Source organism: Pongo abelii, chromosome 11, assembly GCF_028885655.2.
Source record: "Pongo abelii isolate AG06213 chromosome 11, NHGRI_mPonAbe1-v2.0_pri, whole genome shotgun sequence".
In the NCBI taxonomy this organism is placed as follows: domain Eukaryota; kingdom Metazoa; phylum Chordata; class Mammalia; order Primates; family Hominidae; genus Pongo; species Pongo abelii.
This window is the reverse complement of record NC_071996.2, coordinates 45,572,508-45,589,796: the sequence shown is the minus strand read 5'-3', so window position 1 is coordinate 45,589,796 and position 17,289 is coordinate 45,572,508. Positions and strand designations below refer to the sequence as shown.

At 36.5% G+C, this 17,289-nt stretch overlaps 1 protein-coding gene across 1 annotated transcript in view; it reads right to left on the bottom strand.

Moving 5' to 3' along the window:
- ARHGAP15 (Rho GTPase activating protein 15) overlaps nucleotides 1-17,289 on the bottom strand; it is a 149,225-nt gene that overhangs the window by 20,304 nt on the left and 111,632 nt on the right. Inside the window, 2 exon segments of the mRNA NM_001131603.1 lie at nucleotides 2,530-2,591; nucleotides 16,578-16,646. Coding sequence (NP_001125075.1) covers nucleotides 2,530-2,591; nucleotides 16,578-16,646 — 131 coding nt within the window.

Below are 17,289 nucleotides of genomic sequence, written 5' to 3'. Positions count from 1 at the left end.
TTGTAATGAAGCTGAAACATTCCTATTGCCTAGTGACATGGCATTCTTCATAACGTCATGGCGCAATGCATTATCATTTCCATGTTTAGGTATGTTTAGATACACAAATACCATTATGTTACAATCACCTACAGTATTCAGCACAGCAACATGCTGTAAATGTTTGTAGCCTAGGAGCAATAGGCTATATTATATACCATCTAGGCTTGTGTAAGTACACTCTATGATGCTCACATGATGATTAAATCATCTAAGGATGCATCTCTCAGGACATATCCCCATCATTAAGAGATGCATGTCTCTATAGCACCATAGAAAGCTGCCCAAGAGCTAACATTGAATGCAAGTAGTAAGAAACATAATAAGGTTTATGATACAAAAATGTTTATGCTATATAGAACACATTCACACATACGCAACTATACACCATTTTTTGAATGCCACATATACAGCTAAATATAGATATATATGGAGAATGAGTTTGATAAACACACATTAAATACATTAAAATGAATGTCTACAGGGGATTGAAGCAAGGATTGGAGACTGAGAATAAAATGAAACCAGCTAGGGCTCTTGCCCAGAATGATAATAGCTAGCACAAGGCCACAAACCGAAGGATATAATCAACTCAATTCTGTGCACCTGGGGTAACACCAGCAGCAACAACAACAACAAAAAAAAACCAAAAAGGAAAACTAAAACATATAACTTTAAGTGGAAAAGGCTGAAAGAATGCATAATGATATGCAAAGTGAAATAATAAAACAGAGTACAAACAAATGTTTATATGAATTTAACTGTAACACGGAAATTGTATGCAAACAGGAAAGTAACAGCAAATAAAACAAAAACACAATAGTATACAGATTGAATAAAACTACCTAAAAACGTATTCATATGAGTTGGCTGGGGGAAGGGACCTGTTCTTCTCTGCTTCCTGTTGACACTGCCTTCTGGATGTTATAAGGTTGGTTTACGGAGGGGTTATGGACAAGGATACTTTACAAAACCACACAGTAGAACCTCCTTCTGCTTTCTTGAAATTATTTCATTTAGGATCTCCCCTACTTCCTTGCATGAGGCTAGAGGGTGGAACTGACCAATGCTGTCACCTCTATTCTCCTACCCAGTTCTAGTGGAGGGCTGAACTGGCTAACTTAGATAATTTTGAAGAAACTCTTTATTCCACATGGCTGCTGAGGGAAGAAAGGGTCATGACTTACTCATCTTGGGGAGAGTCATCATTGTACCCTCCACACTCCTTCCTGAGTTGATAAGGTCATGATAAGGTTTAGGGGAAAGGAAAGCACTCAGGCTGGGCTACTCAAAGACTTCCTCCTGTTGTTCCTTCAGAACCCAATTCTCTAAGCCCAATTCACCACTGGGGAAGGGACTAGCCAAGTCTCTTAAAGCAACCTTGCAGTTGCTTTTGTCTCCTGTGCATCTCTCTCCTGAACTCTTCAAGGGAAGGTGGCTGCAGGGTCACTCCAGAAAAATAGTCCAGGCAAAGATTTAAGGCCTTGTTCACTATCCCAGAATAAGACACAATATGGAGAGAAAATAGAGCTTGTTATTTACAACTGAAATAGCTATTTTAAGTAGTGAAATTATGGATGATTTCTTCCCCCCTCAAAGTTTACTTTGTTTAAATAAATATATTAATTCATTATAGCCATCAAACAAAAGCAGACTTTATTCTCTGGTGTTGACCCAGAGTGTCATTCTAGTAATGAATTGTATTATACAACTAACAGGTGTCCCATTGTGTAGCTAATTAGTACATTTATCCTATATAATTTTAATTGTTAGTAATACATTTAAGAGTAAATGCCTTGTCTCTCAACTTGGGCATTTTCTACAAATTTGGTAGCTTGCATATCACCCAGCACAAAGCTAAATATGTAACAGAACCAATATGAGAAATAGCAAAAATTCTAAAATGGAGGTGATTATTTCTAAACATACGGTATGTACCATACAATTATCATCTTTCTTTACCGTCCTATCAACCTTACTTTTTTTCTTCAAGATTTTTGTTGTTATTGTTTTCTGAAGAGTTATTATTCCCTTTTCAAATTTCTCTCACCTCTGTATATGATGTTACTTTTATTTTATCAGTTTCTATTTTTAGCTACAAAAGTGGTTCAAATCTTCCATCCTTCAAGAAATTATTCTCACAAGGTATTGTACAGAGACTTTTATATATCACAAATGAATGCATTCATTCTCTAATCTTTCAATCACAGAAATCACAATCCATTGTCTTATTTTCAGTGTTTTATGAGTTCAAGTCCAAGGAGGACAAAAAGCACCTCATTTATGTGTTCCGTTCAACAATACAGAATGTAGTGCCTGTCTTTAAAAACTGTAGTTACATTAAAAATAATGTTGATCATAGTAGTAGCAGAGGAGACTGTTCTAGTCTGGTACCATAGGGACTTGCATCCCAAACAATAACAGCGGCACAAGTTGAGCATATGAATAACCAGCATAGTTATATAAAAATGAATTAAATAATTTTATTACCTTAGTTTCTTTCCTCCATCTGCAATTTTAGCTTTTTGCAGATAACCTTCTTTTTCAACCATCTGCAAGAAGAATGCATATGTTAAAACCGTGACAAACTACTATGCATTGTTGATTTGAATAAACCTATGCTTTTCAAGAGTCATTGCAGTGATGGAAGTTTTCAGTCATAGAACTTTATTAATAATGCATATATAGCTTATGGGAAGTGCCTGCAAAATCATAGTCATTACAAGCTGTTAAATATCTAAAAGACAGTCTATGAAGAGGAATGTGAATGATTTGTTAGATAGTGATACACCTTTATTGACTTTTTTTCTGGGCATTGAAGTCACTTGTTTAAAAAATTGATTGCAAATGGTAAAAGGAAGGCAAATTCAATGCCTTCCTTTAGTTTACCAAGTATCCTTAGAAAAGTTTTTCTTTTCAAGCCTCCCCATGTACCTTCTGAAGCCAGGATAAAGGAAGACTTCAGTGAGACCAGGTAACTGAGCTAGTTGAATCATGGAAGGGCATTTAAAATAGCAACATTTCATATATTTTGGTCAATTGCCAAGATACCCTGTAGTAGCAGTATCTCATTATCTTCTTCCATGATGTAGGATTGCTTCATTTTCTGATTTGCATATACTGTATTTGCTTTCATTTCTAATAGAGCTGCAAGTTTCTTAAAGGAAATTCAACAAGTCATTATAACTCCGCAGAAGTGTTTGTTGGCGTTTTGGCAAAATAAATGCACAATGCAAATTGTGATAGGTTGACTCCCTGCAAAGCCTATACTAGGTGTTTTAATTTCTTAGCATCCTATTTCTACCCTCCTGTGTCTGCCTCACATGCCCCATCCCAAGTCCTTAGCCTTCATCTTTCACTCTTAGTGAATTGCCCACACCCTTCCCCCCTGAGCTGCCTAGTATCAGAGGACCACACTCCCTCAGTGCCACCCCATGTTATCCCCCCAGCTGAAATAGTCCACCGTGACCATGTCTTCATCTCACAAAAGTCCTAAGTATATTTAATCTACTTCAAAATTAAATTAGTAAAACCCCGTGCAGTGGCAAGTGCCTGTGATCACAGCTATGTGGGAGGTTGGGGTGGGAGAATCTGTTGGTCCTAGGAGTTTGACACCAGCCCGGGCAGCATAGCAAGAACCCCATCTCAAAAAATAAACAAGAAGAAAACCAAATTTTAATGTGTATGTCTTTTTATTAGAGGGTCTTTCCATGATTCCTTTGCCATCTCTTTCAGGTGCACCATCCTGAATCTCCATTTACAGTTTGCCATTGTCACTGTGACAGCACATATCAGATCATGTTGTAAATATCCTTTTATTTATCTGTGCCTGCAGGCAAATCATGTGCTATGAGTCCATCAAAGGCAAAAAACTGTACCTTTTACACCTGGATTCCTAGCTTTTGGAATATTTTGGTAGTGCCAATAGTCAAAATAATAAAATCGTTTGAACAAATAAGTAAATGAATGGCTATTTAAATGTTTATTTAAATATTTATAGTAAACTGGGCAAGCCAAAAAATTTATCTTCAATACTACAAGTGAAAGGAAGAGATATTTAGAGGTAAAGGAGTTGTTCCAAATCACTAAAATCTCACTGGTTAAATGTCTGCTCTGATATAGGTGAGAGTTTTTCTGCCTTGTTTTATTCCTAATACATAGCACGGGACTTAGTTTTAAAATGCATTTGATGAATACATTTTTGACTAAATAAATAATGATAGAGATAACAATAATGATGACTTATGAAAATGATAGCAAAGTGTTTTTTACTTATCTCCATATCCAGAAAGTTTCTTTTACTTCACCATGTTCTCCACAAGTCTAAAGCATCTAAGGAAGCTTTCTTGGATAACTTTGAGAACCATGGTATTCGCTGGTGCCTTTTTGTTTTTGTATTTGGATACATCTATTCATTTGCTTTTTCCACATTTTATTCTATGTATACTGTCCCTTTTTCTTGGTGCCAGGGAATTTTATTTTTCTACCTCGTAAAACCCATAAAATAAATTTAGTGTTTAACTCTGTGTATCACTAGTATCCACAAATGTTTGGAAGAAAGATGTTTTCAATAGCAATTAGCACCACAAAGGAGGTTCCTTTTTTTAGGAATGTATACTGAGAAATTTTGTTGTGTAACCGTAGAAAAAATTTATTGTTTTATTTAAGTTTTCTTCTGATTAACAGTTACCCAAAACCTGGATTTATCTACCAAAAAAACTACAAAACCTATCAACCCATCATAAAAATTGATGCATGCGTTCTCGCCTAAAAATATAGCCCCAGTTGTTTTTTCCAAAAATTCACAAAAGATCCCTCGGTAGACATTTGCTACCCACAAAGATAAATTATTGATGAAAATTTCTCTAAAAGAGATAGGAAATGTGAAAGGAAAAAGCTAATACTCTTATAGGGAGAAATCAACATAAACAGGTTTAAGGTATACATCATAGAATTCTCTTTCCTTGAACACATAAGTAACATTTCCCCAGACACTGCAGGACTTTTCCCAGAATACTTGAGATTGACGCCAAGGGCTGGATTTCTCAAGTTAAGACTCAATGAATGTGACATCATTGTCATCAATGGCTGAGCCAGTTCCATGGTCTTGGATCAATGCAATAGACTTTTCAGGAATGATCATACAGAGGTCCCAGGAAAAATGAGGAAGAACTGAATAGCAAGTTAGTTATCTTCTCATATCATTTTCCAAAGTCCAGGCTGCCTTCCAGGTCATTAGAAGAAGCTAATAATGCTTCTGCTATGTTCTATTACCTACTACACTTGCTACCACCATGCATATTTGTTAAATGTTTACATGCACATTTCTACATGTAGTATATCTATGTCCTACCACTGTGCACACATTCTCACTTCTGAGATCAGGTGTTTATTTTCCTTCATCTTCTTTATTTTATTTTATTTTATTTTATTTTATTTTATTTTTGAGACGGAGTTTTGCTCTTGTTGCGTGGGCTGGAGTGCAACGGCGGGATCTCAGCTCACCGCAATCTCCGTTTCCCAGGTTAAAGTGATTCTCCTGCCTCAGCCTCCCGAGTAGCTGGGATTACAGGCATGTGCCACCATGACCAGCTAATTTTGTATTTTTAGTAGAGACAGTGTTTCTCCATGTTGGTCAGGCTGGTCTCGAACTCTCGACCTCAGGTGATCCACCCACCTCGGCCTCCCAAAGTGCTGGGATTACAGGCATGAGCCACCGCACCCAGCCCTTTCATTGTCTTTTTAATACTTGATGTACACTTATTCATTCTTTTCAACACATTTTTAATTAATAACACTTCTTTCCTCTAAATGCCAGCTCCTCTGCTTACAATAGAACTGGAAAGATTAATAGGACAATTTTAATCCTCTTGAGGCTTAAACTCCTGGGAGTTCATATTCAAGATATTCCTGCTCCTTTTCTGGGGGGACTGGATACCATGCCCTGCTTAAGTCATCTCACAGACTCAGGCCATCTTTTAGCCTGGATAGAAAATTCCAATTATGCTTTCTACACTGAAAGCACTGCATTGTGAAAGGTCTCATGCTGGCAAGTGAAGCTTCCATGAGGTAGGATTAATTACTTTACTATTCTTTGTCATGATAGTTTGAAATACGTCACCATGTTTCAGACACCAGGAATCAGTTATTCTGGGAGGCTCATAGTGTGCCAAAAGAAGTATTAGGGCAAGCAAAAGATTGCTATGCATTTTGCATGTGGGTTTATATATGGTACCTTATTAATTTCTCTAATAATTATTCCTACTCAATGTTAATCCCATGGTTTGAAGGGACAATGATCTATAAATTCCAGTTGAGCGGGCTACTCATCTAGAGCTCAGATGGTCTTGTCTCCAGTAATTTACAAAATTACTTACAGCTCTAGGTCTAAGTTTAGGATACTACTTGCCGAATTCTAGGCCAAATTGAAGTTCTTTAAAGTAGTAGCAGTCCCTAAACTAAGTATACTTAAGAAATGTCAACCAATCTTTAGATGCTAAATCTGGCTTCTTGAGCTATTTGTCCAATGTTCCTTAGAAGCCCTATTTAACATTAAATGGCTGGAAAGATCAGCAATTTGTTCATATTGGATGCCAGCCAGTCTGCAAGCATTGAGAAAGTGCTCGGCAGACACAGCCGTGCTGAGATACAGATGAGAAGAATGAATGGCAGTGGGATACCCAGATAGCACCTGTTTATCAACCTACGTTGGAGGCGACAGACAAGACAGGGGAGCAGAAGACAACCTTTGATTAATGGTAACAATCATGGCAGAAAGACTAGCGTGTTAACTGTACATACACACACTGCAGTTTTTCTTTTTTTTTATGAGAAGGCTTCATGTTGTCCTCAGATACAATTGCAAATAATAGATTTTCAGCTACACCATTCCACCAAAGTGTTCTGTTAAAATAACCCTTTCTGTTTATAAATGGAAATAAACTTAATCTGCAACTTTTACCAGATTTTGATGAGAAGGGTTTGGCTTTTAACACCAGAACCACATGGCCCTTGTGCCTCATAACATTTTCTCTGCTGATGTATTTAAGTTATTGTTCTCTTCCCCTTTGTTCTGATAATGTGCTCATTGGCAACCATCTGAATCCTAGTTCAGCTTCCTAGGTCCTTTGATGTAGAAAGCGGGTGACTTAAATAGTATCAGAATATTCCCTATTATGTACTGTGAGATAGACTCAAGGGATCATCATCTCAGTAAACACTAATAATGAAGATAAATATGATTTTTCTGGATCCACAATGCAGAGACAGGCCCCAGCTCTAAACTGAGATGATCCCTTTAAAGTAGCATCACCCTATGAAACCTTCTGTGTGACTGACTGACCTCTCTCCAAAAGAATTCTGCATCATCTCTCTATAACTACAACCCTGGGCCACTATAATTATCAAGCAGATTTAGCATTTAATTATTTTCCTATTTAATAATGAGGCAGCTGCTATACTTTCTCTGAACTTTTAATAGATCATAGTACTTTGCTGTTAATCTTGTCTGTTTCAATGATTTCTATTAAAGAGCACAGAATGAGGACACATTTGGTTACATTATTTTACCCCCAAATGATGCTTCACTTTCCTTCTTAAATTCCCACCCCCCACCCCCGCCCGCCATTTTTTACTTCTCCACTATCCATAGAAATACCTACTTTATCTGTCTTTCTTTTTCCTATTGCTTTCATTTATTTATTTATTTATTTATTTATTTTGCCTTTGTTTTTAGGTTGCACTCTTTCTCTTTGGAACTTATTGCTTACATTTTCTTCTCAATACTCACTTATTCCCATACTGGCTCTGCTATTCATGCTATATTTGATTTGCTCATTATCAGCGAACTCACAGTGGACATAATCCATTAAGAACAGAATCAAAAGCAGAAAAAATACCTTAAAACTCCAGCTTATCTGTACATCATATAATGTACTAATAGTTTTTAAATATTTTAAAAAGTCTTAATTTTAGAACTGTCTTAAATATAGCTCAAGAATGAAATATTATGCCTTTAGAGATAGATTCAGTATGATGTTTTTGTCTGATGTAAATACATCATTTACTGTGTGTGCACATTTTTAAGAAGTGGTAAACCAAATATATAAAGTTGGATACAATGATTGCATGTGAAGAGGAGTAGAAGAAAAGCAAAGAAGAATGGTTCTGGGTCATACCTGAGTGGTGTCCAGAAAGAGGTCACCAAGAATTCTCAAAGAGGTCCTTGATAAGCAGGTTTGATTTCAGCATGAAATTTGATTTCAGAGTTAGGCATGGTTTACTCATTTCAACTTATTTATATTCTTTAATAAGTTTGTTGAGCAATGTTTTCATGGGTAGCCTCCCTCCCTTACTTTCTCTCACTTAGGATAAGACAACATGTCCAGCTTTGGGGTTATGCTGAATGTCTTAACCCATTTTTCAAATGTTAGGTTTGGCAAAGCACATATTATGTTTTGCCAAGTGCTTTTCCCCATCATGTGAAACCTCTATGTATTTCAAGGGAAATTTTATCTGCGTGTCTCTGATTTATTCACCCCTAACTCATTAAAATGTCATTTTGAAAATGTTATTATTTGATGTTTAAGAACCCCCATAACACTTTTTTTCTGAACCTTTCATCTGGCAACCAGTGTGTTCATTTGGTCACCACCAAGGAATCCAGATTCTGTTTGAGAAACAGGCTGAGGAAGGCACCCCTTTTGTATCTCAAGAACTTCCTTCAGTCTTCTGGAGGCTTTTACTATAGCTCACCTCTCCCTCCCTCATGCACCACCCAACTTCCACTCACCATTGCTCTCTCTTCTTCCCTGAATTCTATTTATTTGTGTCTTTGATGTAAATATGTTCCTTGTTCTTTGCCTGTCACTGGACTTCAATGAGAATGGCCTTCCTGGTTACTGTCTGGGCAACTTATTAGTGTAATTCAATTTCTGTGTTATAACTTAATTTCAGTCTAGGCAGTGGGGAAGAAAGGATTGCTCAATATTAATAGCCTTTATTGTTGCTGTTGTGTGTGTTCTTTTTCTCTACTCTAGAGTTAAATGGATTTCAAATGTGGAGCTGGATGGGAGAGGTATTGTCATTTGTTTCTGTGTTTCAATGGCTTCTGAACGTCTTACCATCACTTCAAGGCCCTTTGCAATCTGGGCACTGCCTCTCTCTCCTCAAAACCTGTGACTCTTTTCCCTTGTTCATAATATTCTGGCTGCTATGGAATTCTTGCAGTTTTTCAGATGTAACAACTTTGTTCCGACCTGGCGACCCTTGCACTTGTTTCTTTCTGCTTCAACATTCTTCTTCCAGTTCTTTGCTTGGCAAACTCCATCAATCTTGCAAAATCTCAAGTTAACTGGCCATTTCAAAGAATCCATCCATGACTACTTAATCCAGTGTAGGTTCTCACAGAAACTTGTTTTTTTAATCATAGCACATTTTGTAATTTTCACTTATAGAATTATGCCTTCCTTTATTTAACACTTCTGTTCATCCCTAGACTGAACGCTTCTCTAGAAAAGGACATGGCCAGTTAGCATATTATCACATATTCCAAGCCTAGCACAGTGATGGCCTCAACGAATACTTGAATTAATATACATGCTCTTACTTGAGAAAAGGAAGGGCACATGAAATAATGAAAACTTAGAGATGGTTTCTATTAGCATTATTAAATTATATAACTTATTATTGTTACATAACTTATTATTAACAGCTTGAAGATCTGGAAGGATATTTCAGAAAACCTAATTTTGTCTTACCCAAGTAGAATTTTGAAAGACTAAAGAGCTTTTAGAGTTTTTCAGCAGTTTAAGGAAAGCCCAGCTTGATCAATAGAATTATTCCCCCAAAGTCTCTGTCCTTTGTTTTAAAACAAGAAAACACTGTATTCTCACAATGTCTTTCATGCTCAAAGCCCTCACAAGTATTAATTAATCCACAAAATGATATCTGGCTCCAAAAGGTAGAATCTGTGACTTAGGGTTTATCTGCAAAATCCTGCTTTGCCCCCAAGCCATGGCAACTTCCTGAGCTCTGTCCTCAAAATCCTCCTAGCTCAGGAGGTAGCAGATGATTCTGTAAAACCTGCCATAGGCTTTTGACTCCTGCAGAGTTATCCACAGACATGTCTTACACTCTGTTGATAAAAATAAACAAGATAAAGATTTAACATGTTATAAACAGGGTTCTTTTTCTTGAATGTTTCTTTAAGGGGAAAAGAAAAAGTACCCTGAAAATAATTAGGTCTCATGAACAGTTACAATATAGAATATACAAGATCAGGAAACAAATGCATATTGATGTATTTGATGATTCATGTACAAAACTGTTGTGATATTATAGCACTTTCTAAGCAACCACACTGATTCTCAGGAAATGATTTCCGTCTCTTCTACCGAAACCCTATGGATTTACATACATGTGGCATAAATAACATCATCTGTCAGTGTAGTTTCCACCCTGAAATTTTATATTCAGATTAGGAATGTATTTTGGCCAATATTCAAAAGAAATAAATGCTTTGTTCTGTTTAACCATGCTGTTTACAATCTATTTTCTTAAAAGGAACATTAAGAGAGGAAGCATGACTCCCAAAGGGTGTTAGCCTCTATGAGAGCATCCAAAATGGCCGATTTCATTTTATAAAGTGAATAATTGTCCTACAACATGGTGGACCTAATAGGATACTTTGATAAATTTTGGCCCAAAGCCAAGGTCTCTCCTGTTTCCTGGAGAATGTTTAGTAGAGTTATCTGAATATGAGATATAAAGGAATTGAGATTTATATATCCCAACGTTTTAGAAATAAATAAGCCTGAAGATCCATACAGTAGAGATGATGGATAATAACTCCAAAGGAAAGAATGTCATTAATTCTCAGAAGTATTTTCCTGTATATTATTTCATATATGATAGCTCATCCTGGTAGGTACGGCCAAGGAAACTACTGCCAGGACTCCTGGATGACTCTGGAAGCCACCCTAAGGCATGGTGGAGGTGAGGAGAGTTGGAGAGATGAAGTGGGAACATACCAGAGTGCAGAAAGAGTATGTGAGTCCTGGTAAAAAGAACACAGTATTAGATTAATCAGATGTGAAGAAAACTTCATAGGTTCTGAAAAATAATTCAAGTGTTAGTGTGAACGATAATGAATGGTCTATAATTAATCAGATTTTCTGTCTGGGGGAATGGGTGATTATTGGGGCATTGCTCATCAATATAGATAATTCATAAATAAGAATTTGGGATGAAGATAATGTTTCTGCCTTTAAAATAACGGTAAGTAAGAAATTCAATTCAAGTAGAGATTGATGGATAAAAGTTGAATGTTATGCATGTTCACAAGACACAGCAAGATAAGCGTTCAGAGACATGATCCAGGAAAACCCAAGTCAAGACTAGGAAGTAAGCTGATTGGTAGTTCCAAAAGTTTTTAGAACTCATGGCACTGTGTGTGTGTGAGTGTGTGTGTGTGTGTGTGTGTCAATGAGAGAGGGAGAGAAGGAAGGAAAAAGAGAGAACAGAAAAATATTCAGGTATGCAGCAAAAAAGAGATAAATTGCAAGGTAAAAAACTTTTTTATTATTGTTTTTGCTTCTGTTTAGCAGGACTTCCTGATGTTACTTTTCCAAGGTCATTGGGGCTAAAATAGAGTATTGGGCAAATAGATCTGTTATCTATTACTATATTATCTATAATTAGTGATATTCAAAGTGAGTTTCATTTATTTAGAACTGAGGCTGCAGAGAAACCCTACTATATGCAAGTAAATCAACAAATAGCCTTAAGAGTAGGCAGGTAAATTATGAAAACTATTTCTGAATATTCTAATGGTTCTTCTGATATTAGCTTATGCTTGATATAGTGGCATAGAAAATACACAATTAAAATATATAAAAATTATTAATTTTTTAAATACCCATAATTTGGATTTTATATATATTATAATTTTTTATGTAAAAAACTTTGGGGCACCTTTAGGCCCTGTTGAAATATAAGTGCATATATATTTTATGTATAAACATACAGACACACACACAAACACAGACATTTACTGAGCTCCATTTTCAGCCTAAATTTTGCCATTTTCCATCAACTACTTCAGAGCAAACTTCTTATGTGTTATTTTTACAAAATAATCCAGCTCTTCATAATTATTTTTGTACTTTATTTTCTGTGTAATCCAAATTTATTTAAAATAAAACCAAACAAATAAAGCATTTATTTTCCTATTTATTGGAGAACTACAGTGTGCCAGTCTTTATACGAAGTTTTAATAGTAAAACAATAAATAAGACATAGTCCTCCCTTCAAATAGCTTATAGCTCAGTAACAGCAATAAAGGAAATAGGCAATTTTAGTGTGATGGGGCTGGAATAGAGTCAAGACCCAGCTGCTATTGAGAGACAGATCAAACGGCTATCTAATTCAAATTTAAGGAATTAGAGAAATCCTTCCTAGAGAAAATGCTCTCTAAGTTGAGATCCACGTAATTAATTTTGAAAACAATCTATTAGTATATCTAATTATATTGAAAAATTGGCTTTCACTACAAATGTTAGGCATATATTTATTAATATCTGCAACTAGCAACATTGTTTTAATAAACTTTTAATTTCTTGTTACATCAATTCACAAGCATGTCTTTCCTGAACAAGTACTAGTGCCAAAAGCAATCTAAGTAGAAGTACGATATAATAAAGAAAATTACAAGTCATGGCCTCTAACTTCAAGACATTTACAATCCAGCCATGGAACAAGTCTATTACCTATGGAATAAGAGTCAACAACACAAAACAACATATGATCATGTGCTGGGATGAAAGGACTATAATTGCTACAGGAAATCCAAGCTCCTTCAGGGTAAGAGCCATGTCTTAATCATGTTACTATTCCTGGCTTGAGGGTATGTGTTTGAGAGAGGATAATAAATAATGTAAATTGGGGACCATGATGCTATAGAAAATTTGAAAATGAAATAATGAAAGTACTATTGAAAGAAGGCTGCTCTGGAATTGCTGCCTAGGATCAGTGGGGGGGATGATAGAGTATGATAAGGTCAGAAGCATTTCAAGGCTTGGGTGGGGGTTTGGGGGTGCACAAGGAGAAGCATGTGGGCACCACAACCATTGAGACATTTCATCAGAAAATGATGACTTATCCAAAGGGCCAGGGAGAAAATAAAGAACATAAAGAAAATGTGTTCTCATCCTAGATATATGTTTGCTACTAATAGGAATGGGCTCAATGGAAAGAGGGAATCAGTTTGAGAAGGCACTGATGAAGGGTTCAACTTGAGGGATTTCATTTCTGTGATGATAGAGATGACATCCTAGAACAAATGACTAATTCACAGGAGAGAAAGTATACAAGCATAGACCTGTGTATTACAAGCTTGGAAGTGAAAACAAAAGCCATTAAATTTTCATTATGCCTTCATTCAACACATATTTACTGAGTCCTTAACATGTTCTAGCAATTATTGTAGTCATGGGAATGAAGTAATGAACACAGAAGTCAGTGTCCTTGCCCTCATAGAACTAAAATTCTAATGGAGTGACAAACTAACAAAAATAAATGCTGTAGTGTGCCATCTGGTGGTAAGGTCTATAGAGTAAATTAAGTTAAAAGAAGTGTGGATGGAAATGGTGTGGTTTCTTGTTTGTTCATTTGTAGGTTCCTGTTTTTTTTTTTTTTTTTTTAATCTCTCTCTGCACAATCTTGGCTCACTGCAACCTCCACCCGCAGGGTTCAAGCGATTCTCCTGCCTCAGCCTAACAAGTAGCTGGGACTACAGATGAGTGCCACCACACCTGGCTAATTTTGTATATTTTTAGTAAAGATGGGGTTTTACCATGTTGGCCAGGCTGGTCTTCAACTCCCGACCTAAAGTGAGCCACCTCCTCAGCCTCCCAAACTGCTGAGATTACAGGCATGAGCCACCACACCTAGCCCCTATGGGTTTTGTTTGTTTGTTTTTGTTTCATTATTTTTTTTTAAGAGAGATTAGGGAAGACCTATTTAAAAAGGTGATATTAGAGCAGAGATGTAAAGCAAAGGAACATATGAGATATCCAAATCTACCTGGGGTAGACTAAAAGCCAGGGAGGATTTTGAGTCAAGGAGTGATGTGAGATGGACCGTATGTTTGTTTCTCCTTAAAATTCATATGTTGAAATCCTAAACCCCAATGTAATGTTATTAGGAGGTAATTAGGTCATAAAGGTGGAGCTCTCATGGATAGGATTAACGCCTTTTTAAAAGGGACCCCAGTTCTCTTGCCCTCTTTTTGCCATGTGAGGATACAAGAAGTCAGCTGTTTGCAACCCAGAAGAGGGCCCTCACCAGATCCTGACCAGAATGGAATGCTGATCTTGGACTTCCAGCCTCTAGACCTATGAGAAATAAATTTCTGTTGTTTAAAAGCCGCCTTGTTTGTGGTATCTGTTGTAGTAACAGACTGACTAAGATAAGAAACAAAATCTAATTTACATTTTAACAGGATCACTCCTGCTGTTGTGTTGAAAATAAACAGTAGAAAGCGAAAGTGGGTAAACAGGGAGACTATTTCAATAAACTGGGTGACAGATGATAGTAATGGTGGTGAGAAATGAACTGATTCTGGGTATATTTTGAAGACAGAGCAAACTGGGTTCTTTGGTGTTCATTTATGTTATGACAGAAACAAGGGAAGATGACTTTTAGTGTTTTGACTGAAGCACCTGGAGGAATGAAGTTAGCATCTTGTGAAATGGAGAAGACTTGTGAAACGGAAAACGGGTTTGGGCAAAAATCGGGATCAGTTTCAGATATGCTAAGTTTAGGATGTATATTAGAATTGTGTGTAAAAATGCCAGAATTTATAGTACTGAAGTTCATGGCTGTGGTCCATGCTGGAAATAGAAATTTAGAAGTGGCTAGTGTTACATGGTCTAAAGCTACAACACTGAATGAGATGCCCTAGGAAATTACTATAGAGAGAAAAAATAAAAAATAAAAACTGAGCTCCAAAATGAAGAGGGACCAGTAAAGGGGATTGAAAAGAGGTGGTTCTCCAGCTAATTGGAGAGCCATGAGAAAGTGGTTACTGGTAGTCATGTGAGGAAAATGTTTCTGTTTAATAAAAAAATTTAGATTCAGTGGATATATGTGCTTATTTGTTACATGGATATACTGCATACTGGCGGTTGTTGGGCTTCTAGTGTACCAACTACCCAAATAGTGAGCATTGTTCCCAATAGGCAATTGATTCAAGAAGAGAACTATCAATTGGGTTAAATGCTCAGATGGACCTACTGAAGAGAGAACTGGGAAGTTACTGATGGATTGAACATGGAGGCAATCGGTGACCTGGATAAGAGGTGAATGATTGAGATAAAAGCCTAAATAGAGTTGGTTCAAGAGAAAAAGGGAGGGCAGAAATTGGAAACAGCAAAGGTAGACAATTATTTTGAGAAATTCTTATCCTAAAGTAAAGCAGAGTAACAAGAAATAGCTGGAGTGGGGATGTGGGATCTGGAACATGAAAAGCAATAGAAAAGAGCAACACTGCAGTAAAAAAAGAAATTATTTTTGGTGTTGAGGATGGGACATCCGAAAGATAACAGGGATGAAATAGCTAGATATAGACAGGAATACAGTCATCATAGTGCAATATCCTGTAGGCCAATAAGACTGGAAGCATATTGACCAATATGAAATATAGCAGGAAAGACAAGTTGAATATTTATGGAGGAAAAGCACATTGTATTTATCAAAAAAGAGGTCATTAAAAGAAAGAAGTATCAGAACATATCGGAAAGGTTGGTCTTAGGTGTTTTTAAGGTATATATAATACTTTATTCATTCATGTTATTTACAATATTTCAGGTACTCTTTTAGTCACTAGGATATAACAATACACAAAACATGGAAAAAAGTGCCATTCTCATGGATGTTGAGTCTATTAATTTTTTTGAAGACAACAACAATAACAAAAAACTATCAACATTTACAATAAGCCCCCTGTAGTCTCTGGTTCCTATTATTCACATCCTTATGTAATCCTCTCCCCTTGTGTGAAGTAGACTTAATGACTTACTTTTAACCAAAAGAATATGGCAAAGCTGATGGCGTATTGCTTTTACAATTAGGTTACAAGAGATTTTGACTTCCATCTTGCTAGCAAACTCTCCCTCTTGCCTTCTCATCTTGGATGCTTTGAAAAAGCAAGCTGTTATTTTGAAGAAATCTATGTGGCAAGGAAATAAGGGCAGCCTTTGGCCAACATTCCTGGAAGAACTGAACCCAGCCAACAACCACATAAGTGAGCTTGAAAGCAGAACTTCCCCAGTCAAGCCTTCAGATGAGATCTCAATTCTGGCTGACACTTTTGTTGCAACGTTTTGAGAGACTCCAAGCTAGATCCCTCTACTAAGTGATGTCCCGATTCCTGACCCACAGAAAAATGAGATAATAACCTATGCTGTTCTAAGTTGCTGAGTTTTGTGGTAATTTATTTTGTATCAGTAGATGAAGAATATAATGACTTAAACACTCACCAGTTGTTCCAATGGAGGAATGACATCTTTCAAGATATGCTGTGAATGATTCCTTCTGTGTCGGGATATCTGCAAATATATTGACATTGGATATTATTACATAATTTTTCTTGATACAGTTTAGTAAGGATACACATAAAATAACCTATTTAATGTTATTCAAGCATGTGAATTAAGTAGATATAAAATGAGAAGTAAATGTTTTGGACATTGACTAATTTAAATAAAATATGTACTCAAAGATGGCTGGCTGCAAGCACATCTCAAACCCAATTCTCTTCTTACCATGTAAACTTGACACCCTTTCTTCAAATGTTGAAGTCTGTGTTCTCTCATGTGAACCTGGGCAGACCTTATGCCTGCTTCAATCAAAAAGTACAGCAGAAGTTCCACTCTATGACTTCAAAGATTGGAACACAAAAATGTCATACATTCTCCTGCGTCCTCTGAGAACCCTCACTTTTGGAAAATATGTTGGAGGAAACCCAAATCACACCCACAGAGTGAGCACAAGGAAAGCCTTACAGGTTTCCAATTGATAGAAAGGCTGAGGTTCCAGCAGACAGCCAGCATCAACCACCAAGCTTTTGAGCATAAAGAAGTCCTCTACCCTTCCCAGGCTCTGGTAATCATCATTCTATTCCCTATCTCTATGAGATCATTTGTTTTATAGCTCCCCCAAATGAGTGAGAACATGTGAAATAAGAAATGA